Genomic DNA, 25615 nt, shown 5'->3' with positions numbered 1-25615 from the left:
TCCCTTATTTGAACAAGTACCAGTATGTATAATGTCTCTCTACCAGGAGGGGACAAGATGTACAGGGACCCTGCCCTCCTTACAGTCTGGTGATAAAGACCGTAAAGACATTACACTGCAGTGTGAATGGTTCTATGTTAGAAAAGCAGGACACTGAGAAAGCACAGCAGCTGCCTCAGGGAAGGCAACAGCTAAGAACAGCTAAGAAAGACACTTTTTTAAAAAAGAAGTAGAAATTAGCTTCGGCTACCAGAGTTTATTGGTGCCTTTAATATGCATGCTCTTGTTTCTTTGCTATGTTTTTAGTGTGCAACATTGAGACAACAGTGAGTTAGGAGTCCAGTGAGAAAACAGAGGCTACCAGTATGTGATTTTTCATACAGTTGAACTAGGACAAAGAAAGACAAGGCTAGAAGGGATATGGGTTGAAAGGGAGTTTTGTTTGGCTTTTAAAATTATCTTCAATATTTTAATTCCTGATGGGAAGGAGCCAATAAAGAGAAAGTGATTGAAAATATAGTAGTAGGGCACCTGGGTGGCTCAGTCGTTTAAGCATCCAACTCTTCATTTCAGCTCAGGTCCTGATCTCAGGGTCATGGGACCAAGCCTTGCATTGGGTTCCATGGTCAGCTCAGAGTCTGCTTGAAATACTCTCCCTCCCACTCCTAATGCACCTCCCCTCGCTTGCGTGCGTGCTTTCTCTCTAAAATAAATAAATAAATCTAAAACAAAGAAAGAGAAAAGGGAAATATACCTAGACAATAAACACAAAAATCAGTGAGGACTTCTGTGAACAAAGACAAGAGAAAGAGATCTTCATGAGTGGAGGGATTGATGACCGCAAAGAAAGAAGAGAAAAATAAACGAGTTAGACCATAGGCCCCATGTCCATGGAATCACTGAATGGCAATGTTAGTCTTAGAGAGTCCTGCTAAATTGCGTTAACTTCTTTGTAGTTTGAGAAAGATATGGTGTTTAATCATTCTAATCCCGCCAATGATTTCTGATAACTGTAGATCCAATACTACATTTTCATGGAACTCTTTGGAATTAGAAGTGGAACACTGACTGCTAATGATCTCTTTTCTTCCTGCCTCCCCACCCCATCAAGCAAACTATGTTTCACCACAGGAGATGTCTAAAGATGGGATGACCAGGGTCTACAAGTCATTAGTGACAAATGTCTGCAAAGAAATGTCATGCTATAGTGACTTCCCCTTCCAAGAAGATTATCCCAATTTCATGAACCAAGGAAAATTTTGGTACTATCTGCAAGAATTTGCTGAGCATTTTGACCTTCTGAAATACATTCGATTTAGGGTAAGATAACTTGGGTTATGGAAGGTTAATGAATGGGTCTGCCCATCCAATCTAATGGAAAGGGGATCCTAAGTAAATTTATTCCTAATTTTATCTCTATATAAATAAAGTAGGTAATAAAGATTCTTCACTTCTTCCATCTCTCATGGTTTATTCAAAAAAATCATTAAATTAGACTTTCCTGGTGCACCTGGGTGGCTCAATCATTGAGCATCTGCCTTTTACTCAGGTCGTGATCCTGGGTCCTGGGATCGAGTCCCACATGGGGCTCCCTATAGGGAGCCTACTTTTCCCTCTGCCTACGTCTCTGCCTCTCTTCCTGTTCTCATGAATAAATAAAATCTTTTTTTAAAAAAAATAGGCTTTCCTGATTCCTCTTCTGAATCCAAATTCTTATTCAGGAAGAAATTTAGAATTTTTTTTTTTTGAGAGGAAAGGAAAAATGAATTTTGTTCATGAAACCTGTGGGGAAGCAATGGCTAGGAATCTGAATCACAGAAATTATAATGAGCCAAAATTCCCTTCCTGCATTTTCCCAATGCATTCAGTATTATAACTCACCACTTCTAACTGGGAATAAAGACCGAATGTTTCTTTCTTCCAGTGAAGGCTTGCAGATATTTTGGGTCCTACTCTATATAACCACTTTTAAGTCTTTGCACCAGTTACTTAATTTCTTTAGGGAGGAGATAAACCAATATTGACAGACCCTTTAACCTGAGACTGATTTGACGCATATGAAATAACAAACATGGTTACCAAACCAGCTGTTACATGAAGTCTCAAGGTGATTGATAGAAAGTGAGTGTTTTTCTGCCTATTTCAGACCACGGTGTGCAGTGTAACGAAGCGACCAGACTTCTCTGAATCTGGCCAGTGGGATGTGGTCACAGAGACAGAGGGGAAACAGGAGCGTGCCGTCTTTGATGCTGTCATGGTTTGCACTGGACATTTCCTGAATCCCCATTTGCCTTTGGAGTCCTTTCCTGGTGAGTCATTTCTACCTGAGACTATGTCTACTTTTCTGAGTTCTTCTACAAGAAAGCCATTCATTTGTAATTGGAAATAATTGCTAATGATTATAGACAACTCCATGTTCACCCTCAGAAATAATATGTACAAAATAACTTTGAAAGGTATAAAGTGGGTGCGGGGGGTGCCTAGGTGGCTCAGCTGGTTAAGCATCTGCCTTTGGCTGACATCATGGTCACAGGATACTGGGATCAAGCCCCACATAGGGCTCCCTGTTCAGCAGGGGGTTTGCTTCTCTCCTTCTCCCTCTGCCTGCCAGTCCCTCTTTTTGGGCACTCGCTCTGTCTTGCTCTCTCTCTCTCCCTCTCTGTCAATTAAATAAATATTTTTTTTTATTTTTGATAGTTACACAGAGAGAGAGAGAGGCAGAGACACAGGCAGAGGGAGAAGCAGGCCCCATGCACCAGGAGCCCGACGTGGGACTCGATCCCGGGTCTCCAGGATCGCGCCCTGGGCCAAAGGCAGGCGCTAAACCGCTGCACCACTCAGGGATCCCAATAAATATTTTTTTTTTAAAGAAAGGTATAAATCACTAGGTAGGTGTCAGGTCTTCTTACTTATTAATATAAATGCTGCTGTTATTGAAGATTTTTCATGCCTGTCTGATTCAAGTTCAATGATCACATAAGGTTTATGTGTCATTAAAAAAAACACAAGCTTTTGAATTTTGTCATTGAATTACAGGTCATTTGAATCAGGAGTGGTCTGTAATTCAGTAACTTAAAGGAAGTGAGAGTCTAAAGAAACGTGACAGATTTGTTTTTAAGGAATAGAGCAGCAATTATACATCCAAAGAAATATTTTTATACTTCAAAACAGTCACCACAATAATAATCCATATATCTCATTATACTAAGGCTATAACCACAAAGGGAGTTTAGAAATTCCTTTTGGAAGTGCTTTTGACTCCAACAGCACATTTTTTAAAATGTACAGTTGGCCTTTGAACATCTCAGGGGTTAGAGGCGCTGATCCCCTACATATTCAAAAATCGCCATATAACTTTTGACTCCCCCCCAAAAAAAAACTAATAGCTTTCTGTTGGCTGGAAGCCCTATTGTTAATATAAGTCGTGTTTAACATGTATTTTGTATGTTATATGTATTATATGCCATATTCTTACAATAAAGTAAACTAGAGAAAAGAAAACGTTACTAAGAAAACCATAAGGAAAAGAAAATACATTTACAGTACTGTATGGTATTTACTGAGAAAAATCCATGTATAAGTGAACCCACACAGTTCAAACCTCTTATTGTAGAAGGGGCAGCTATGCTCATGATTAGCACATCTCCATCTTTTGGGATCAAATGATGATTATTAATATGCCCTACAGGGGATCCCTGGGTGGCGCAGCGGTTTGGCGCCTGCCTTTGGCCCAGGGCGCGATCCTGGAGACCCGGGATCGAATCCCACGTCGGGCTCCCAGTGCATGGAGCCTGCTTCTCCCTCTGCCTGTGTCTCTGCCCCCCCCTCTCTCTCTCTCTCTGTGATGTGACTATCATAAATAAAATGAAAAAAAATGTATAAAAAAATGCCCTATAGCTACTCTTCTTCTGTCACTTATAAGTCGCTTTAAAAGCAATTGAGTAGGGATCCCTGGGTAGCACAGCGGTTTGGGGCCTGCCTTTGGCCCAGGGCGTGATCCTGGAGACCCGGGATCAAATCCCACGTCGGGCTTCCGGTGCATGGAGCCTGCTTCTCCCTCTGCCTGTGTCTCTGCCCCTCTCTCTCTCTCTCTCTGTGTGTGTGACTATCATAAATAAATAAAAATTTTAAAAAAATCTTTAAAAAAAAAAAGACCACCAATAAAAAATAAATAAAAAAAAAAAGCAGTTGAGTAAGTGAAGTTTTGAAACTTCATTAAGAAATTGAAAAAACTTTTAAGGAAGAGTGTGAAGAATAAAGCTTGTAAACCTGGGCCAATAAAAAAAATTAAATATAAATCTTATAAATGTAATCTCAAATTAATAAAATATCCTATTTTTAAAAATGTTTTGGGAATCAAGTGAGACTTTGATGCATAATTTTGCAAAGAAGCAATGGTGTCAATGGTGGTGGGGCTTCAGACTTGCAACTAGTCTGGTGGCCAAATACACAGTGGGACAGTACCAACGAAATATAGAACCACCTCTTATAACAATATTTCTATGGGGAAATGTGTTAGAAGTGTGAAAAGATTGATGTTTTTGGAATGTAGTGTCTTACCAGGTTTTGGCTGGCTTACCCTCAGTTCCACTTAGGCTTTGACTCAGAGATGCTACTGCAAAAGATCAGTCAAGAACTGAGAAATGAGGATCCTTTTGGCAGGATAAAGTGGAATCTGGAACAGTTGGTTCCAAAGAAAGAGACTGGGCAAACATAAAATAGAATTGCAAGATAGGGGCCCCTGGGTGGCTCAGTGGTTGAGCATCTGCCTTTAGCTCCGGGCATGATCCCGGGGTTCTGGGATTGAGTCCTGCATCAGGCTCCCCACAGGGAGCCTGCTTCAACCTCTACCTATGTCTCTGCCTCTCTCTCTGTACCTTTCATGAATAAATAAGTAAAACCTTTAAAAAAAATCGTAAGGCAGTTTGGGATCATTTCAAAAGCAAACATTTCTATATACCTTTATGACCTCTAGGGAAGAAATGATTACATTAGAAATATGGTGTGCCCTTCTCTTTTGCCCCAAAATCCAGATTAGGGAGAAGGAAGAAATCCACACATACAGATTTCAGACTCCTCCTGAGGAGGTCTTAGTTTATGACCAGACTTTAGAAGGATTTGTTACAGGGGAACACCAGAATAGATATCCCAATTTCCTCTATGTTCCCAGGATGAGGAATCTTGGTGAGTGGACATGGTGTAAGGTTTCCTAGGGGTCCTGGCTGCTACAGTTCCCTTGGGGTAATGGCCCTCGATGATAAGTGGCATTTAGCATAATGGTTATGAACAAAGTTCTAAAGTCAGGCAGCTTGGACCACATCCTGGAACTAGTTGCATAATCTTGGGCAAATTTTTGTTTAAGATTTTATTAATTTAATCATGAGAGACAGAGGGGGAGGGGCAGAGACACAGGCAGAGGGAGAAGCAGACTCCTGGCCAGGAGCCTGAGGCAGGATTTGAAACCAGAACCCTAGGATCACGACCTGAGCTGAAGGCAGGCGCTCAACCACTGAGCCACCCAAGTGTCCCAATCTTGGGTAAACTTAACTCAATGACTCCATTTCATAGAGCGGTCATGAGAATTAAATTAAAATACTCAGAATAGGACAGAGCACATGGTGAGCACTCTGTCAACATTAGCTGCTATTGCTGTGACTCATGACCTACTGTGAACTATTATAAACGTTCTGAGAATTGTTCAGAAGAACCTGCTTCCTAAAAGATCTGTGATTCCCCCCAGACAAGGAAATATTCATCCTCCTTAGTTCCATAATAACTCCTGCTCTAGCAGCCATTCGGTCTCAGAGTGCCAGCTCCTCCTGTGTTCCAGGTGGGAACCCCAGGACGGGTCACACAGACCTAAGTTTGCATTGCTCTTCCACACACAGAAGCTGTGTAAGAGTGACTCTCTAACCACATACCAGTTGTGACCATTATTATAGGTTAGTGCTGTGAATGCCTAATTATGTTTGATCAGCTACTAATGTCTTTATGCTTGGTGAGCATTGTAAATGTAATTCAGGCGCATGGTCTTCCTTCCCCTCAGGTAGTTGCTCTGCATTTCCTAGCACATGACATTAGGGCAATAAGTATAAGATGAATAAATCACAGCAGTAAAGTGCTCCAGAAATATTTAGTGACTTGGCAAACTAAATCCCATGCCCCTCAGCAGACCCCAAGGCTCTCACTGTATAAGAGGACAATGCAATAATTGAAGGTTATAAGAATGACCTGGAATTATCAGTCTGTTCTACTTTTAGGACATAAAATATATAGTACACTTCAGAAAGTCTTCTGTGAAAAATAATAATTAAGATTTTGATGTTTCTGTGCTAAATTGCCCAGTTGTCTGAAGAATGCTCTCCCCTGAACGTTGAACCTCTTTGGCATCAAAGATGCATTTATTATAAGGCATTAATTAGACTTCCCCAAAGGAAGGAGATAGCATTTGAGAAGTGCTCAGTAGTCCTCAAATCACTCCCTGTCCCCATCCCCATACACGGATGTAAGATATGAAAAGGAAAATATGGTAAAGATGAAAGCTGAATCTTGAAGTAATTTACCATGATGTTAGCATACGTTTAATATGTGCCTGTTGAATGAAATCAGGTGCCCAACAGCCTTTTATGAAAACAGTCTGAAAGAAAAGAACTAGTGTAATGATAGATGTAGGCTATGACCCGAGTGCAGGGTTCCCAACCACCACCAAAACCTGAGATGTTTATTTTAAAAGCAAGTTACTGTGGCACTTATGGAATAAAAACCTCCAAAAGTGGAACCTTGGAATCCAATATTTAACAAACTCCCCCATCAATGTGATCCTCGTGAAAACTAAAGCCTAAGAGTCATTTCCATAGTCCAAGTAGAGGCAGCCTAACCCTTTGGTTACCATGGGACAAGAGTCAACTTGTGCCCATGTGATTCTTATTGACACCTGGGCAAATCCTGTGTCCTAAGTCCCTATTTCTCCACCTGTACAATGAAGTACTCATAGCACCTTCTTCCTAGGGTTACTTTTGGATGAAATCAGCTGCTAGCCCAGGAGTGCCTAGCACAGGACCTAGAGCAGAAGTGCTCTGGAATTTAGCTAGGGGTGTTGGTATGAAAGAATTATGCCCATCGTTTGTGGGAAAAGAAATGGAAAAAAAATTACTGGTACCAAATTAAAGATGATTATTTGGGGATCCCTGGGTGGCGCAGCAGTTTAGCGCCTGCCTTTGGCCCAGGGCACGATCCTGGAGACCCGGGATCGAATCCCACGTCGGGCTCCTGGTGCATGGAGCCTGTTTCTCCCTCTGCCTATGTCTCTGCCTCTCTCTCTCTCTCTCTCTCTCTCTCTCTCTCTGTGTGTGTGTGTGTGTGTGTGTGTGTGACTATCATAAATAAATAAAAATTAAAAAAAAAAACCTTAAAAAAAATTAAAAAAAAGAACTGTATCTTTAAAAAAAAAAAAAAAAAGATGATTATTTGTTATTTCCAGGGCCAACTCAATCACTTAAGTCATTTCAGGGAGAAAGCTTGAAATGTAGCACAAATTAGAGTCATAAAACCGGAATTTAAATCCTGTTTCTAGCACTTATTAATTAATTATATGACCTTAAACAAATCACTTAACCTTTCTATGCACTAATGGATTCACCTGTAAGACAAGGATGACTAACCCACGGCCAGGAGGATTACTACAAATGTGACCTGAGAGAATGCCTATGAAAGCACCTGGCGGAGCACAGTCCATTACAATTTTTTGTAAAACGTAACTTCCTGCTAAGCTGTACCGTGAATTCATTCGTTGAGTAACAACACAATTTATCGTGCACAACGTGATGACAGAATGATACTGGAAGAGAGACAGCAGAGGGTAATGGAGCAAAACATGGACACTAGAAGTCCAGGATCTTGCGTCAGAGTACTTGCATTTAAATTCCCAGCCCTCGGGATCCCTGGGTGGCGCAGCGGTTTAGCGCCTGCCTTTGGCCCAGGGCGCGATCCTGGAGACCCGGGATCGAATCCCACGTCGGGCTCCTGGTGCATGGAGCCTGCTTCTCCCTCTGCCTGTGTCTCTCAGGACGCCTGGGGGGCTCAGCGGTTGAGCTTCTGTCTTCAGCCCAGGGCGTGATCCTGGAGTCCCGGGATCGGCTCCCTGCGTGGAGCCTGCCTCTCCTCCCTCTGCCTAAGTCTCTGCCTCTCTCTCTCTCTCTGTCTCTCATGAATAAATAAATAAAATCATAAATAAATAAATAACAAATAAATTCCCAGCCCTCAAGGTACCTGGCTGGCTCAGTGGGTGGAGTGTGTGACCCTTGATCTCAGGGTCATGAGTTCAAGCCCCCCACCGTAGTGGAATCTAGTTTAAAAAATAAAAACAAATTCCCATCTCTCTACTTATTGACAAGTGTGATGTCACAAAAATCACATTATCCCAGCAAATCCGTTTCTACATATGTAAAATATAAGTAAAAATAGTATAGACTTCAAAGGGTTATTGTGAGAAAAATCCATGCAATCGCTGTGTTATTAGAACAGCAATACAAATGTCTTTTGGCTTTATTAACGTTTCCCTGCCCTCAATTTATTTTAAGGGCAAAGATTATAATCTCTATCTAAGACAACCCCATTCCATTCAGATGAACATTAACTTGAAGTCCCATCTGCCTGAATTTAGAAGTTAATATTTAAACAATATTAAAGTTTCTTATTACTCTGGTTTTGGAAGAAGGGAGGATGTACATGTGTCCCAGCCAACGTTGCCTATTTTCTGAAATAAAACTATGGGTGAATTGTCACACGCAAAAAAAAGACACCCCCCCCCAACTCTGCCTATATGTATGCTGAAATGCACACCTCTGTTTTGTAAGGGAGAAAAGACTTTTCCTATATACCCTACTCAGTTTGGTAGGCAGATTAACAGAGAGAAAGGTATACAGATTTATTAATTTTTAATACTAATATGTGGACATCATAGGAAAACAATGAATACCAAAAAAAATCTATGAGATTTGAGAGTTTACATACTATCCTAATCGGGAAAGCGGGAGTGGGTATAGGCAATCCGGGGGGAAGCAAAGTTTTCTAGAAAGATGAATGAACTCTTAGAAAAGAAGATGGGAGATACGACTATTTGTGACAATGTTTGTCTGGGCTTAGACTTCTACTATCCTCTCGTGTGATATGAGTCAATCTTTCCTGGTTAGTGAAACTGCCAGAAAGGAGATTTATGACCACAGAGTTCCTTTTGGAGGACTTGCCTTGAGGCAGGTGAGGAGAGTTTAGAGAAAGCCTCTTCTTGCCTTTGCTGTTTTTCAAGTGCCTTCGCCTGAAAATAATCAATATATCAAAGCGGCGTATTTTGTGTAGCAGGTCCTGAACTCCTTCAGTGATAAATAGTTCAAACATGACAGCAGTCCAAAAAAATAACATCAAGTAGCCATACAATTTCCTCAAGGAAATGGCAAGGCATTGGAAGACAAAGCCCTGGCCAAAATCTGAACAGTTGGGAATAAATACATTAATTTCTGTCAATCTTTACTTACGCCAGTGTGCAAGAGAGCCACAGCTGTTTGGTAATGATTTAAAATGCTATCAGAGCCCCTCCGACATCTGGCTAAGATTTGCTCTTTTTAAGAAGCCTTTTCTCCTTTCACTAATCACCATGTGTCTTTCACAAGTAGTTTTAAGACGAATGTTGAACATGAATGTTTTGCTTGGGAACATAACTCTTCTTTATATAGTAATATCTGGGCCATTCTACCCTATCTATCAAAAACCAAATGCATAGAAAAGGATGTTTTTCTACAAGGTGTCGCCACCACTATTTGGCAGTTGAAAGCTCATCCACATCACCTTATTTTTATGTATATGAATTGTCTTTTCCTTTTTTTCATGAATTAGTAGTGATGATTTACCAGATTCCTTTTTTTTTTCTTTTTTGGCACTGCATTGTCGACATAATCATTGACTCAAAACTAACTATGGATACTACGTTTTTTGAGCAGGGTCCCCCGCTCAAATATGCAATTACAGAGAACCTATCATTTGCAAAGCATTGTGTTAGGTAGTATCTGTGAACCAAGGTTGAGCCCTCCAGAAGCTTCTCTCCAGCGAAACCTCAGTAAATAGCTTAAAGCTCGAGTCCCTAATGCAGCCAACACATGTATTGATTCCCCTTCTCGGAACCGTCATTGCATCCCTTCTTGAATTCTTAATTATCCTTCAAATGTCGTTCTTAAAAAAAAAAAATCACCTCCTCCTGCATGCCTTCCAGGCTCAATCCAGGTCAGATGCCTCATTGGAACCATCCTAACAACTCCTGATCTAGGAGGCAGTATAGTATCATGCTTGACAGCTGAGCTCCAGAGTCAGAGGATCCAGTTCCTGTCCAGACTCTGCTACGTGCTATATGACCATGGGCAAGTTACATATCCTTTCTGTGCCTCACTCTCAGTAAAGTTGAATAATAAAATTATCCACCCTCTGGGGTTGTGAGGTTTAAATTAATATGTATAAAGTCCTTAGACAAGTGCCTTGGACTTGTAAAAGAAGGGCTGAATAGGGGCAGCTGGGTGGCTCAGTGGTTGAGCATCTGCCTTTGGCTCAAGTCGTGATCCCAGAGTCCTGGAATCAAGTCCTACATCAGACTCCCCTCAGGGAGCCTGCTTCTCCCTCTGCCTATGTCTCTGCCTCTCTCTGCATCTCTCATGAATAAATAAAATCCTTAAAAAAACAAGGGGACTGAATAAATGCTAGTTAGCTGCTGTCTAGTTATCTCTTCCTCATTAGAGGATGAACTCCCTGAAGGTAGAAACTACTTTTTATCCTCATAGGCCCTAAACTCAAAACAGCACCTCGGGGTAAAGAAAGACCAGATCCTGTAAGGTACAGTTATTTATTTACTTACTGCATTTTTTTTTTTACTTACTGCATTTTTAAAAAAGATTTACTTATATATTTTAGAGAGACACCTGGGGGTGGGGGCAAGGAGCAAAGGAAGAAGGAGAGAGAGAATCTTAAGCAGGCTTCATGGCCAGAACGGAGCCCAATAGGGACCTCTAGGATCATGACCCGAGCCAAAACCAAGAGGCAGAGGCTTAACCCACTGAGCCACCCACATGCCCCACCAACTGCATTGTTTTCTTGCAATGCCCCTGCAGACCTGATCTGTGGGGCTTTGTTCTTCCTCTGCCCCTACTTGCAATCTCGGGATATCCCTACTGCTTTTCTGCTCACCGTCAGATAATGAAAAGTCCTCTGATCACTTTAAAATCACCAAAAAATTCTCATTTGCATAACTAAAATGTCCTTCCCCGTGCAGTAATCAAAACTTACATGTAATGGTGAAGTTTCCCCCCTGGCCCAGCTTCTCCCTTCCTCTCCCAGTTTTTCTTTCCTCCGCATCCATCACCCACCAGCTGCAGTCTGCAGCAGTCTTCAGTCTCTGACCTTTCCAGAAGCGGAGTCAGGGAAAGGACCAGAAGACATAGTGGACAGGAAAGCTCTTTCTTGACCTGCACCAATCAGATACTAGTTTTCTCTAGCCTTGGGGGTGCCTAAGATTGATGTTCTGTGGGGTGCTTTCATGGGTTCTGCTTCAGAGAGGTGCTCCATGAAGGGATCTCTCAGTGCAACCCCTGGGCATAGGCCACGCCCCCTCAGGCTGGCAATGTACCTAGTTCTTCCCCTGTCATCTCCACACAGACTGTCTTTCAAGTCTCAGAGCCTAGGCAGATGCCTGTCTTCTGCAAAGTCCCTTTAAATTGGCATCAGCCAGGCTCTCTCCTACCTGGCTTTCATCTGGTGCACATGAAATATGCATCTCATCCTGTCAACAGGAGATGAAAAACTTGCTACCAGGGCAGCCAGTACCCCTTGCTGGCAGTTGCAGCCACAGGCTGTCAAGCTTGGGTCAAACACTAGGGCCCACGCTTCAGAGACTCCCAAGGGTCAAGATCTCACAGTGATCTCCTTGCAGCCCTCAAACCTGCCTCCATATCCAGGGGACATAAAAATGTCACAGCACTTTAAGTTCTTTCATGAAAGTCTTCAATTTCCAACTCCTGGCCACTTCAACTCCAATCCCCAAAAGTGAGTGAGGGGCTAGGGATCCTAAAACCGGTCTGCATACACATTCTCTGCAAATTCTGCACAGTGGGTTTAACACCTCCCTTGGAATATGGCCACCATTGTATTCAGTTTCCAGCTTTGGGGTTCTCAGGAAGCAAAGACTCCAATTAAAATATTGTTACACATATTACATATGCAATAAATGCTATTGAGTAAATGAATCGATCAACCACTGCATGATAGAAGAATAATGTATTCTGGGAGGTGGTTTCATTTTTTTCTTAAGATTTATTTCTATTTATTTTAGTGGGGGGGGAAGGAGCAGAGGGACACAGAGTCTTACACTCCCCACCAAGTACAGAGTCTGATGCGGGGCTCAATCTCATGACCCTGAGATCACAACGTGAGCTGAAACCAAGAATTGGATGCTTAGCCAACTATGCCACCCAGGCACTCCTAGTTTCATCTCTTTATTTTAAAATTTCAGAAGCACTTGAAGTATTGAAGTGAGAGATTGTCAAACCCTCTAAACTGCAGAGCTTCCCTTTCAGATTCCTTGTCAGAGTGTCATCTCACCCATCTGTGGGTCTGACGGTCACTGTTCCCATCACTCCTGTTCCCTCTGCCACCTCATAATTCCCACAGCTGCCACTGGAAACACCTCTACTTACTCTGTTACTACTGGTCTTCACTTATATGAATCCATGATTTACGTCTTTTATAGATGCCAAGGAGATAGTTACCAAAAATAAATCAAGAGAAGAAATATTTGAGAGCCCTTCTCATATATATACATACCATAATAGTAATACTTACAGGGGCACTTGGGTGGCTCAATCGGTTAAGCATCTGCCTTCAGCTCAGGTCACGATCCTGAGGTCCTGGGATGGAGCCCCGCATTGGGCTCCCTGCTGAGCAGGGAGCCTGCTTCTCCCTCTCCCTTCTGCCCTTCCCCCTACTCATGTTCTCTCTCCTCACTTCTCTCTCTCTCTCAAATGAGTAAAATATTTTTTTAAAATGGGGATACTTCTATTAGCAGAGTGTTAGGAACTTGGAAGATCAATCAGTAACACAAATATAAATAATGTAAGAATAGAGTATAAATAAGCATACAGTATAATAAAGCATTAAGCATATAATAAAGTAAAATAAGCATTAAGTATAAATAGCAAGCCTAAACCACAAAAAATAATTACTAATTATTAATAGTATTTTAAATATTAATAGTAATAATATTACTATGTTCAGGAGAACTTGCCACAAAATTTCTTTTGTGGAAAATGGTCATTGAACCAGAATTCAATTTGTAAATATGTTATATACAAAGACCATATTCCCATAGACTGTATCTGTTGGGTAAAATAACATGCATCAATAATCTACTTCTTGCTTAAGATGTTCGTGGTCATGTATGAGATGTTTGTTATTGTCTGCACTAAGCTTCATTTCTCCCAAGTAATTACCTTAAAAGGGAGCACTCATATGGAACATAAGTTCTCCTGTACTCCTAAATCTCCTGCAGGCTGTACTAAATCTGTGTCTGGGCTCACAAAATCCAGTGGAGAAGGAGATGATGTGCTGTTTCTACTTCCTGCAATTAGCAGCGAGAGCAAAAAGGCTGACATATTTCTGGAACTTCCCTTTTCCTACAGATGCTATGCCTGCATCCTAGGGAATTATAACTCTAGATACTTCTGATTTTCTGATCCCTCCTTCCCCTCAGGTATTCATAATTTTACAGGCCAGATCCTGCACAGTCAGGAGTATAGGAGCCCAGAAGGCTTTCAAGGCAAACGTGTGTTAGTGATCGGTCTTGGAAACACTGGAGGGGATGTTGCAGTGGAGCTCAGTCGAACGGCAGCTCAGGTACACCAGGGGAATCCACACCCTCACCCCATCACCATTTCTGGTGGCTGGAGAGAGGTACACAAGATTACAAAACACATAGGCCAACTGCTAAATCATGTGGACACAGCATGAGTGAAAAAAAATCCACATGTGATGAGATTGAACCATCTCCAAGAGGGGTTTAGGAAACTGTATGGATGTCAGACCACTAGGCATTTTTCAGAGGTACTGTTTCAGAAACAAGACCAAATGGACAAATTATTCCACCCAAACCAATTATCTTTCTTTCACACTCTCCCTTTGCATTTCTGGCAAAACCTCCATATAAAGATAGAAAAGGGAAGTTGTTTTCTGAACATATTTGCTTTAAAATAAAAGCAAGCTTTACTTTGTCCACAAAGTGTACGTGATGATTTCAGAAAGCCCAAGCATAGATTCACAAATTAGAAATCTGTTCCACTTTAACATAAATTATAGGACAATGATTAGATTTGGAAAGAACAGATTTTTATTTAACTCAGTTAAAATTGCTTTCTCAAGACATCACTTTAAGTTCTATATTATTTATATGCAAAAAATTGCCAGATGAGTAGTGCAAATATACTAGTACTATAATTTTTATACTGAACATGATAAAAATACTTAACAGATATATAGATCAGATAAAAGTGATTTACAAAAACAATGGCAACAACAGAAACAGTCATTTATTGATGGATGCACACATTTACCAGTTAAGAACAGATGTTATGAATGAAATCTTGCCATCTGTGACGATGTGGATGGAGCTAGATAGTATTATGTTAAGCGAAATAAGTCAGAAAAAGTCAAATACTATATGATTTCACTCATATGTGGAATTCAAGAAACAAAATAAACAAGCAAAGGAAAAAAATAAGAGAGAGAAAGTGAGACAAATCAAGAAACCGACTCTTCATTATAGATAACAAACTGATGATACCAGAGGGGAGGTGGGTGCAGGGATGGGTGAAATCGGTGATGGGTATTAAGGAGGGCACTTGTGATGAGCACCAGTTGATCTATGGAAGTTTTGAATCACTATATTGTACACCTGAAACTACTATAGCACTGTATGTTAACTAATTGGAATTAAAATAAAAAACTTTTTAAAAAAAGGACAGATGTTATAAGACTATCTGAAACACCAAGGGAAAATACTACAAAATGATGTACATATATTTATCCTTCCTTACTTTTTAGGTACTTCTCAGTACCAGAACCGGTGCCTGGGTTATCTGCCGCTCTTCAGAATGGGGCTACCCATATAATATGGTGGTTACAAGAAGATGCCTTAATTTTATTGCACAAGTTCTGCCCTCATGTGTACTAAACTGGATTCAAGAGAAGAAAATGAATAAAAGATTTAACCATGAGCATTATGGATTAAGTATTACAAAGGGGTACTTAATTTTTTTTTATTTAATGGCGAAATTATTGAATCAATATTTTTATTATGCTGCCTTTGTTTATTCTGTTCTGGGCTTAGCTCCTTAAGACAATGTCCATCAGGTAGCACAGCAGTTCTTGAAATGGGAATATTCTCTGGTAACAAAAGCAGTAATTCATTAGACTAGAAGAAAATGAAGTATAAAAACTTTTCATTTCTAGCTTGAAAATCAGGAAATTAGGGACACCTGGGTGGCTCAGCAGTTGAGCGTCTGCTTTCAGCTCAGGGCGTGATTCCGGTCCCAGGATCGAGTCCCACGTCGGGCTCCCTGCGAGAAGCCTGCTTCTCCCTCTGCCTGTGTCTCTGTCTCTCTCTGTGTGTCTCTCATGAATAAATAAATAAAATAAAATCTTAAACAAAATACAATCAGGAAATTAAAATTGGCTTTGAGGAATCTTGGAATGGCTGCCATCTATAAATGGAATATTTGCAGCATCACAAGTTGCAGATGACCAGCTAACTTTTAATAAATGTTGTCTCTGGCTGAATGATTAGAGGATGCATTTCCAATAGGGATTTCTAGAATTACATACTTTAATATACATCTATATAGGGTTGCAAATGGCAAGAAAAAGAAGACCTTTGAAATGAACGTAAGGTCATTAAATGTGCTTTTATTTTATGCTTGACCCAAATATTTCTCTTTGGGAAGACAGCTCGCTTTAACCTTATAAAGAAAATTAATGGCAATGGATGATTTGATATGTCAATTTATTTATGTTTTATTTTTAGAGAGTGAGACAGAGTGTGCACACACGTGTGAGCAGGGGCGGTGGGGGGGGTAAGACTGGGGGGAGGAGGATAAAGGGAAAGGGAGAGAAAAAATCCCCAGCAGACTCTACACCAAGTTCAAGGCCCCATGTGAGGCGAATCACAGGACCCTGGGATCATGGCATGAGCCAAAATCAAGAGTCAGTCACTTAACTGATTGAGCCAACCAGGCACCCCAATACATCAATTTTATAAAGACATTGTGTCTGCTGTGATTAAGTAGAATGATGTTCCCAATGAAAATATTTACCAGCATAAACTGATGCAGATTTTTTTTAACCCAGAAAGTTTCTTGGTAACCTCCCCTTTCCTAATGTCAATCATTTGAGGCCTCGGTGATATGAGACTAAAAACTGATTCTTAAATGGATTGTTGCATACTCGATCCTGACACTTCAAGAAAAGCATTGCTCCAGAAATTAATTCGAGAGCATATTTTAAATCCCAAGCAGGTTTAAACATTGTCCACATGCCTTCTCTTAGAAACGGGAGAACAAAATATGTCATTGCAACCCTAAGTGGGATAGGCTCCTTTGAACTTGACATTGGTCAGTTCACTCCCTTAACTTGGCAGATAGTTTCCTTGAATTAACCAAAGAAATAGTTTGCTCAAGTGTGTCACAGATATAAATAACTACAATGAATAATTTTCTCTTCTGTGTCAAAGGGCAAGAAAGATCATTGTGAACGATGAGCTGCCAACCTGCATCCTCTGTGGGACAGTCACTATGAAAACCAGCGTGAAGGAGTTTACAGAGACCTCTGCTGTCTTTGAAGATGGAACAGTGGAAGAAAACATCGATACTGTGATCTTTGCTACAGGATACACATTTTCTTTTCCCTTTCTCGAAGAACCCCTTAAAAGCCTTTGCACAAAGAAGATATTCCTGTACAAGCAAGTGTTTCCTTCAAACCTAGAGAGAGCAACACTTGCTATCATTGGCCTCATCAGCCTTAAAGGATCCATCTTAGCAGGCACAGAGCTCCAAGCACGATGGGCCACGAGAGTATTCAAAGGTACTTGACTCTATTTAAAGCCCTACACGATCAACTGAGTTTTCAAATTAGTGCCTTGCAATTTATCCAAAATGGAACAGATGTGAACTAGAGTAACATAAAATATCAGAAAAGTCTAATAGCTACCTAACTTCATCTATGGGTAATATTATCATGGGTGTGCTTGTATCACTAACGTGACAGAGTGGGGAAAAGGTTTTGATTCTATGGATGGAATAAATTTGGACAAGATATATAATCACATTTCTCAGATTAACCGAAATTATTGGAAGCTTCGGGATCCTCTGTCCTACTCTACTCTAGTCTGGTTGATTTACTTCTAAATCTTATCATTTATTTCTAGAAGTAGAATTTTGCACCTCTTCCAAAGCAAGGTATTGGAATAATGCATACTGTGAATAAATTTGAGTTCTGGGGAGATGGTAACCTTTGAGAAATGCCTATAAAATAAGTTTTAGAGACTCTGGAGACTGCTGTCAGTTTTTACTGTAAGAGTACAAATGATTGGGATGCCTGAGTGGCTCAGTGGTTAGGCATCTGCCTTCAGCTCAGGGCGTGATCCTGGAGTCCCGGGATCAAGTCCCACATCGGGTTTCCTGCATGGATCCTGCTTCTCCCTCTCCCTGTGTCTCTGCCTCTCTCTCTTTCTCCGTGTCTCTCATGAATAAATAAATAAAATTTTTAAACAAAAAAGTAAGAGTGCAAATAAAGGAGTCAGAGCTACGGGGGTCCAATCCCAACTCTAAAAACCCATAGATTTGGGATGCCTGCGTGGCTCAGCGGTTGAGCGTCTGCCTTCAGCACAGGGCGTGATCCTGGGGTCCAGGGACTGAGTCCCACATAAGGCTCCCTGCATGGAGCCTGCTTCTCTCTCTGCCTGTGTCTCTGCCTCTGTCTCTCATGTGTCTCTTTATTTATTTAAATAAAATCTTAAAAAAAAAAACTCATAGCTTTGTGAGGACCTCTCTGAATCTCAGCCCCTTCATCTGTAAAATAGGGCTAATAAAACCTCTTTCACAAGGATTTTGTTAGATGGATGTCTGCCAAGCACTTAGCACCATGCTTGGCACATAGTGAAGGCTATTAGTTGACAGCTGTCATTCTTCTCTCTTATTATCATACCTCTCTAAAGCAGGGCAAGTTTCACATTAGTAAGCATTTTAAAGAATTGCACTTGTATAATTTTTTAAATATAAAGAGCAATCAGAGTTGAGCCAATCAGCTGTCCTTGAGCTGTGTCCTTAATGAATAAAAACAATCACCAATAATTTATAAATAGTATATAACACAGTACTAAGGAGTGTCAACTTCTATCACACTGTACAAATGTAATAGACAACAAATTCCACACATTCCATTAAATGATCACAAATTTTTATTTCTTTAAGGCCAATTCAAGTGCTTTCACAACATTATCTGATTATATTAAAATCATAGAAGACTCTTAAGAACCCAGTGGGGGTTTTTTAAGTGTTTCATAATAAGCTCAAAAATCCTTATCAGAATGATAGAGCTGACAAAATGAAACTCGATTAAATCACACCACAGGAGTAATTACATGCTTCTCCAGAAAGCCTCTGGACGCAATCCAGGAACTACTAGTAAAGTCTTGCCCACTTTCTACAGGATAAAGTGATGCTGGTGGCAAGTACGCTACAGAGCTAAGTCAGACCTATCTCAAGTACATAGTAACCCCACCCTCTGGGGGCTGTACTTGGCTCCTAGCCAAAAGAGCAAAGCCCACACCTGAAACCATCTAGGTGAGAGACTGACACTGAGCACATCCTCACCACCACTCAGAGCCTCCGTGAGGCTGAGGGACCATCAGGTGTTTCCACCCTTGAGGCTTCTGGTGTAACAAAAGTAAAGACATATCAAAGCAGGGTTATAAAAATGAGCTCATTTTTAGTATTTACATTTAACCAAATAATGGCATAGATACAAATACAAAGAGGGATATACAAACCATATAACACAAATAATATTATATATGAATATATGTAATGTGCGAGTATATAAATGAGCTGGAGCAGGTGCTGATGACCAATGGGCCAGTGCAGGCCGAGGGCTGGGCCATGAAATATCCATCCTCATCATTCTGGCAGTAGAATAGTATGCTGGCTAAGTGGGTTTGGAGGAGGACTTTGCCTCCAGAGATGACCTGTAATTCCAGTCTAGCTTTGACTATTACATGTCCTAATGATGGGATAGTGGAGGGCCAGAAATGAGGGGAAGGAGAGCTCAAAGGGAAAGGCATGTGTGATGTTAATGTGTTTCCAATTTTTCACACAGGACTCTGTAAGATACCTCCAACCCAAAAATTGATGGCTAAGGCTACTAAAAAGGAGCAACTCATAAAACGGTATGACATAACATGCTGCTTATTCCAAGAAAACCTAATGTATTTCCTTATAAATACACACACACACACACACACACGCACATTCTCAATATAAGAGCCATTCCTAGAGAAGCACCATGGTAGCTTGGATATAACTGCACTAGAGTCAGAAGAATATGCTTTTTTGTTTTTAGAATATAACTGCACTAGAGTCAGAAGAATATGCTTTTTTTTAAAGATTTTATATCTTTATTCATGAGAGACACAGAAAAAGAGGCAGAGACACAGGCAGAGGGAAAAGCAGGCTTCATGCAGGGAGCCCAATGTGGGACTTGATCCCAGGACTCAGGGATGATGCCCTGAGCCAAAGGCAGACGCTCAACCACTGAGCCACCCAGGCGTCCCAAGAATATGCTTAAAAAAAAAAAAAAAAAAGATTTTATTTATTTATTTGACAGAGAGAGAGCACAAGCAGAGGCAGCAGCAGGCTGCCCACTGAGTAGGAAGCCCAATCCGGGGCTCAAACCGGGGCTCGATCCTGGGACTCCAGGATCATGATCAAAGCCAAAGGCAGACACTTAACCAACTGAGCCACCCAGGTGCCCTAAGGATATGCTTTTAATCCAACTCTTGTACCAACTAGATTTGCAGCCTTAGATGTGTCAGTGGGGGCGCCACATCCCCTCAGCAGAACACAGAGCCCAGCCCCCAACAGATGGCAATCTTGTTCACTTGGCCCCTGGAGTTCCACTGTATCTTTGTTCTCTTGCCTCTCAGGCTGCTCTGTCTCTTCATTCAGTGGTGTCACCTCTTCCTCACTCCAAACAGTTGGTGAACCCCAACCTTCATCCTCAGACCTCTTCTCCCTCTTCTCACGTCTATTAACACTCACTCTCAGGTGGCCTCATCCAGGCCTGTGGCTTTAAATGCCATCATAGTGTCATGGCTTCCATCTCTCTCCCCGGAATTCCAGAGCCCTAAATGCACGTCCCTCTAGATATCTCTACTTGGCTACCACTTAAGTATCTCAAATTGAATATATCTAAAAACTAATGCTCAACTGCCATCACCTGCCTACCCATCCTGCACATGGGCTGCTCTAGACTTCTCCCCTTCTTAGTCACTGGCTATTTATTCCAATTGGTCCATCAAAAACCCTAGAATGATCTTTTTCTCCCCTTTTTCTCTCAGACCCCACGTCATCAAATACTGTCAGCTCCTACCTTCAAACAAATCCAGAATCCAGACCCTTCTAACTACCCCCACAGCTACCCCAGACCAAGCCACTATCATCTCTCACTTGGATACTTGCTGTCACCCCTTATCCGGTCTCCCTGCTTTCACTCTGCTGTTCCGCAGTCGCATCTTGACACTTCAGCAGGAGTGAGCAACAAACACCACATCGTTCTTCTGTTCAGAATCCTCTGATTGCTTCACTCCCAGAAACTTCCCTGCAACTCTGCAGCCCTCCAGAGCAACGAGCTATCTCTCTGTCCTCACTGTCTCCTGCTGTCCCACCTCACCCATACTGCTGTAGTCACTCCAGCCTCCTCCCTGGTCCTCAAGCATGCCAAGCACAGCCCTTCAGAACCTTTGCACTCACTATTCCCTCTGCCTGGAATATTCTCCCCACCAGATACCTGCAGGCTCCCTCTGTCAAATATCACCTCATAAGAGAGAAGCCTTATCTGACAACAGTGTTTAAATATGGCAGTCCACCAAGTCCCTTCATTGCATCATCCCCCACCTTCCTTTATATTCTCTAATAATACCTGTTACCACCTGATTTATCACCTATCTATTTGGCCAGGGCGGGGAGCTTTATAGCCTGTTAATTTTCTCACTAGAATGTAAGCTCCTTGACAGCAAGGCCTTTATTTTATTCACCTAGGGTGATGCTTGTTACGTGATAGACACTTAATATTTATTTATTGAAGGAATATATAAATGAACAAGTGAATGAATGACATTGGAACATCATGAAAGTTGACTAACAACAGAAATGAGTAGGAATAAAGCTTCCATATACACTATACTCATATCTGTACATATTCAGTGCTGGTACACCACGTATGGTCCTCTCAACTCACAATTAACTTCAATAAAAATAACTTAGGGGCCATACATGTGATGCTTTCTGATCACATTCCTTTATTCAACAACTTGTATTTGGACTGATCAGATTTTTACCCTCATATCAAATTCAAGAACCTAAACCACTATCTAGAGCTCCCCTTCCAATTGCCGCCTTTTACTGTCCCCTTTAAAAAAATTCATTACTGGGATGCCTAGGTAGCTCAGCAGTTGAGTGTCTACCTTTGGCTGAGGGAGTAATCCAGGGTCCAGGCGAGGGCTCCCTGCGAGGAACCTGCTTCTCCCTCTGCCTGTATCTCTGCCTGTGTGTGTGTGTGTGTGTCTCTATGAATAAATAAATAAAATCTCTTAAAAAAATGAAAGGCCAAAGAATGTGAGCATAAATACATTTTTAAAGAATCTTTAAAAATAAAATAAAAAATAAATAAATTCATTACTCTCACAAATACCCTTTGTAGGTAAACTCCTCTTATTTTTTTCTTTGCAACATAGAAAAACATTCTCAAAGATGATTTGACCTCAATAAAAAGAAACAAAATGGTGGGAAAAAGGGTGACTTATAACTTGAAACTGAAAAATAAACCATCTTTTTCCCTCTCAGGGGTGTGATGAAAGACATCACTAAAGACAAACTTGAGTACATTCCATACATGGATGACCTTGCTGCCTGCATAGGCACAAAGCCCAGTGTCCCAATTCTGTTCCTCAAGGATCCCAGACTAGCTTGGGAAGTTTTCTTTGGACCATGTACTCCTTACCAGTACCGCCTCCTGGGCCCTGGAAAATGGGATGGAGCCAGAAATGCCATCCTGACTCAGTGGGACAGGACACTGAAACCCTTAAAAACTCGAACTATTCCTGATTCCACCAAGCCTTCCTGCATGTCACATTACTTAAAACTTGGCGGAGTACCTATCCTACTTGCCTCTCTTCTGTTGATATATAAATCTTCACTTTTTTTAAAATTGGTGCGAGATCATCTACAGGTTAGAATTTCCCCTTATCTAATTAGTATTTGGTGAGGATGAATCTGATTAATTACAAGAGTTCTCCTAGCCACATTAATTCTATCTCCAGATATTTCATGCATCCCTCCTCTCCTCTCTGCCTTAATTTGCTATCATCAAAGTTCAGGTCCAATCAAGATCTCTTATCTGAATTATTATACTTTCTTCCTCTCTGATCTCAATGTCCCCTTTCTTGCCTCCTTTTCCAATCCATATTCTACTCTGCTACCTGAGCAATTATTCTAAAATAATATTGTCACTGTTTCCATCAAGATCTTGGTAGGAATAAGATTGTGACATTCAAATTAGGAAGTTTGTTGGAGTCAAGCCAAGGATCACCCAGCAAGCACAAGCTGGAAGATAGGGGAGAGGCATGAACAGATTCTGCCTCAGAAACTTCAGAGGGAACCAACCCTGCTGACACCTGGATTCCAGACTCCTAGCCTCCAAAACTGTGAACAAATAACCCGCCTGGTATGTGGTACCTTGTGATGGCAATCCTAGGAAACTAACACAGACTGCTGTCATCACAGCGATCAGCCTCCTAAAGTAGAGACAGAGCAAAGATGATGGAGAGTATATATGGAAGAGTAGATGAAAAGGATCCAGTACAGACATATTACTTTCCAGTTGAAAATCCTTGAAAATTTCTCCTTTGATTAGAGATAATGGTCCAAATTCCTTAGCCTAGAAAAAGAGACCCTTCTTGATCCGAGCCCATTTGCCTGATCACCAGACTCCTGTCCTGCCCTACTTCAAACCTACCAGCCTGTGTTACTGACCTCTGAACTGCACCATATCTCCTCATTTTGGCACAAGCTATTGCCTCCAGTGGGAACTCCAACACCAAGTCTTTCAAGAGAGAGCTCAATTATCTCCCTCTATGAAGCCTTCCCTGAATCCTCAGAACAGAGTTGATTCCCACTTTGTAATGACCGCATTTCGTGTACTGCTTTTCATTGCCCTTTTGTCACTGTAGTGTATAGTTGACCCTTGAACATCATGGGTGTGAACTGAATGCGCCTATTTATACTTGGATTTTTTTTTGTAATAAATGCAGCAGAGTCCCATAAATGTATTTTCTCTTCCTTATGATTTCCATAATATTTTCTTTTCTCTAGCTGACCTTATTGTAAGAATACAGTCCATCATACAAATAACACACAAAATATATGTTAATTGACTACTTTATCAGTAAGTCTTCCGATCAACAGTAGGTTATTGGTATAGTAGTATTGTTAAATTTGGGGGAAGTCAGAAGTTTTTTGGCTGTGCAGGGGTGCATTGTTTAAGGATCAACTATAATATTCTTTTTGAATCTATCTCCTAACGAATGGTGAGTTTCTGAGAAAAACCATATCTTGTTCAGCTAAAACACTGCCTGATGCAAAGTATTGTTAAATAAATGTTTGCTGATTTAACAGTGGCCTCACCAGCTGACATTTCTTGTCTGTGCTCTTCTACCCACATTCTTTCTCCTGCGAACATGATAAATTTCCTTAGATTACCTCAGTCATGCAAATGAACAAGGATGGTTCACCAACAAGCAAGAAATCCGTATGGCAATTGTAGTAAATATAACTACACAGTAACTGGGAGCCATGTGTACTGGTTGAAAGCACTAACTCTAGAATTTGACCTGGATTATAATCTCAGTTCTGCACTAGCTGCGAGGGCTTGGCCAAGTAAGCCTCTGAGCCTCAGTATCCTCATCCAGAAAATGAGGAGAAAAGTAATAAAGGTACCTACTTTAAAAGTACACAGACAATATAGGATGTTAGACACAAAGTAATTTGACTATTAATAGCTGAAGAGTCTGAGGACATTGTCAGTGTTCTGAGTTATAGGACTTGAAATCCATTGCCTAGCTCTTTTCCCTCTTGCCTCATCAGAAAGTGTGGCCTTTGGTCTCCATGAATTCTCTCATAGTACTTTCCAACTAGGATCACTCTCTTGTCCTTGTGATCCTCACCAAATCCCCGAGGCCTATTGCCACCACCATAGCTGCCGCCACCACCACACCACCCAAGTGCTATTCAGATGGGCCCTCCAGAACGCAGCAGGTAAACATCAGTAAAGAAGGAATTGTTCTCAATCATTAAGAATGGACCTCCTGACATAACTTGTTGATATGTCTAGATTTTCACTAACAACATCACCCAGTAGAAGGGCACCTAATTCCAAATCCTCGAAACCAACTAAAATTGACCAACCGAAGCAATGTCATATTTAAGTCATCTATAGCCAAGTTCTTGAAGAGGAAAGCAGAGCTTTCCCATTTTGTTAAAAGACATCTCATTATATTATGTAATGTTGCGATTTTCCATGTATTAATTTTTAGATGAGAAATCAAATTCAGAGAAGTAAGTTTCCCCAAATCACAGAGCAAATAGGAGACAGAACAAAGATTTGAAGCCAAATATATGCGATCCTAATGTCCAACCTGCCTCACCAGTTGCCTTGAGAAAGAACTTCTCCATTCACTTCTTCCCACTTTAATTTGCTTATAAATAAAGCTCCAAGCTGGATACCTCCTCTTTACAACTTGAATAGATTTCTAAATACTGTGCTTATCACATCCCATGACCCCAGTTCTTGAAGAACAAATGTGTCATGAAAAAGTCACTGCAGATAAATCATTTTAAATGGGAATCAAAATTTCATAGTAAATAGCAGCAGTAGTATTTGGGTTTTATCAAGACATGAACTTGAGAAATAAAACCAGAAATTATAAAAATAAATTTTCTTAGTCTTTTATTTAACCAAATTTTTATTATAATTGTAACTATGTACTAACAAAAATTGCCTAGCTGTGTGACAATTTATGTAACAGCAAGATAGAACATCTTCTATCTCATACATTCTCATAACATTCTTGACCTCATGTTTGACTTTCAAAGCAAAATTACACGATTGGTCATTTTGTAAAAATTTCCAGTTTTCATTGATCTTACCAAGGAACTCTTAATTCTTTTACATTTAAATCATTCTCTTTTGGGTTTTTTTTTTAAGA

At 40.8% G+C, this 25615-nt stretch overlaps 1 protein-coding gene across 1 annotated transcript in view; it reads left to right on the top strand.

Moving 5' to 3' along the window:
- LOC129508958 (dimethylaniline monooxygenase [N-oxide-forming] 4) overlaps window positions 1–24023 on the top strand; it is a 28892-nt gene extending 4869 nt beyond the window's left edge. The window contains exons 3-9 of the mRNA XM_055324273.1: window positions 1132–1320; window positions 2147–2309; window positions 13781–13923; window positions 15127–15326; window positions 16811–17160; window positions 19453–19522; window positions 22197–24023. Of these exons, the coding sequence (XP_055180248.1) occupies window positions 1132–1320; window positions 2147–2309; window positions 13781–13923; window positions 15127–15326; window positions 16811–17160; window positions 19453–19522; window positions 22197–22617 (1536 nt within the window). The 3' untranslated portion in view covers window positions 22618–24023. The remainder of the gene's footprint in view (window positions 1–1131; window positions 1321–2146; window positions 2310–13780; window positions 13924–15126; window positions 15327–16810; window positions 17161–19452; window positions 19523–22196) is intronic.
- The last annotated feature ends 1592 nt before the right edge of the window (window positions 24024–25615 follow it).

Source organism: Nyctereutes procyonoides, unplaced genomic scaffold (genome assembly GCF_905146905.1).
Source record: "Nyctereutes procyonoides isolate TBG_1078 unplaced genomic scaffold, NYPRO_anot_genome, whole genome shotgun sequence".
Taxonomy (NCBI): domain Eukaryota; kingdom Metazoa; phylum Chordata; class Mammalia; order Carnivora; family Canidae; genus Nyctereutes; species Nyctereutes procyonoides.
Note: the sequence above shows the minus strand (reverse complement) of the source record. Positions and strands in the feature narration are given on the sequence as shown.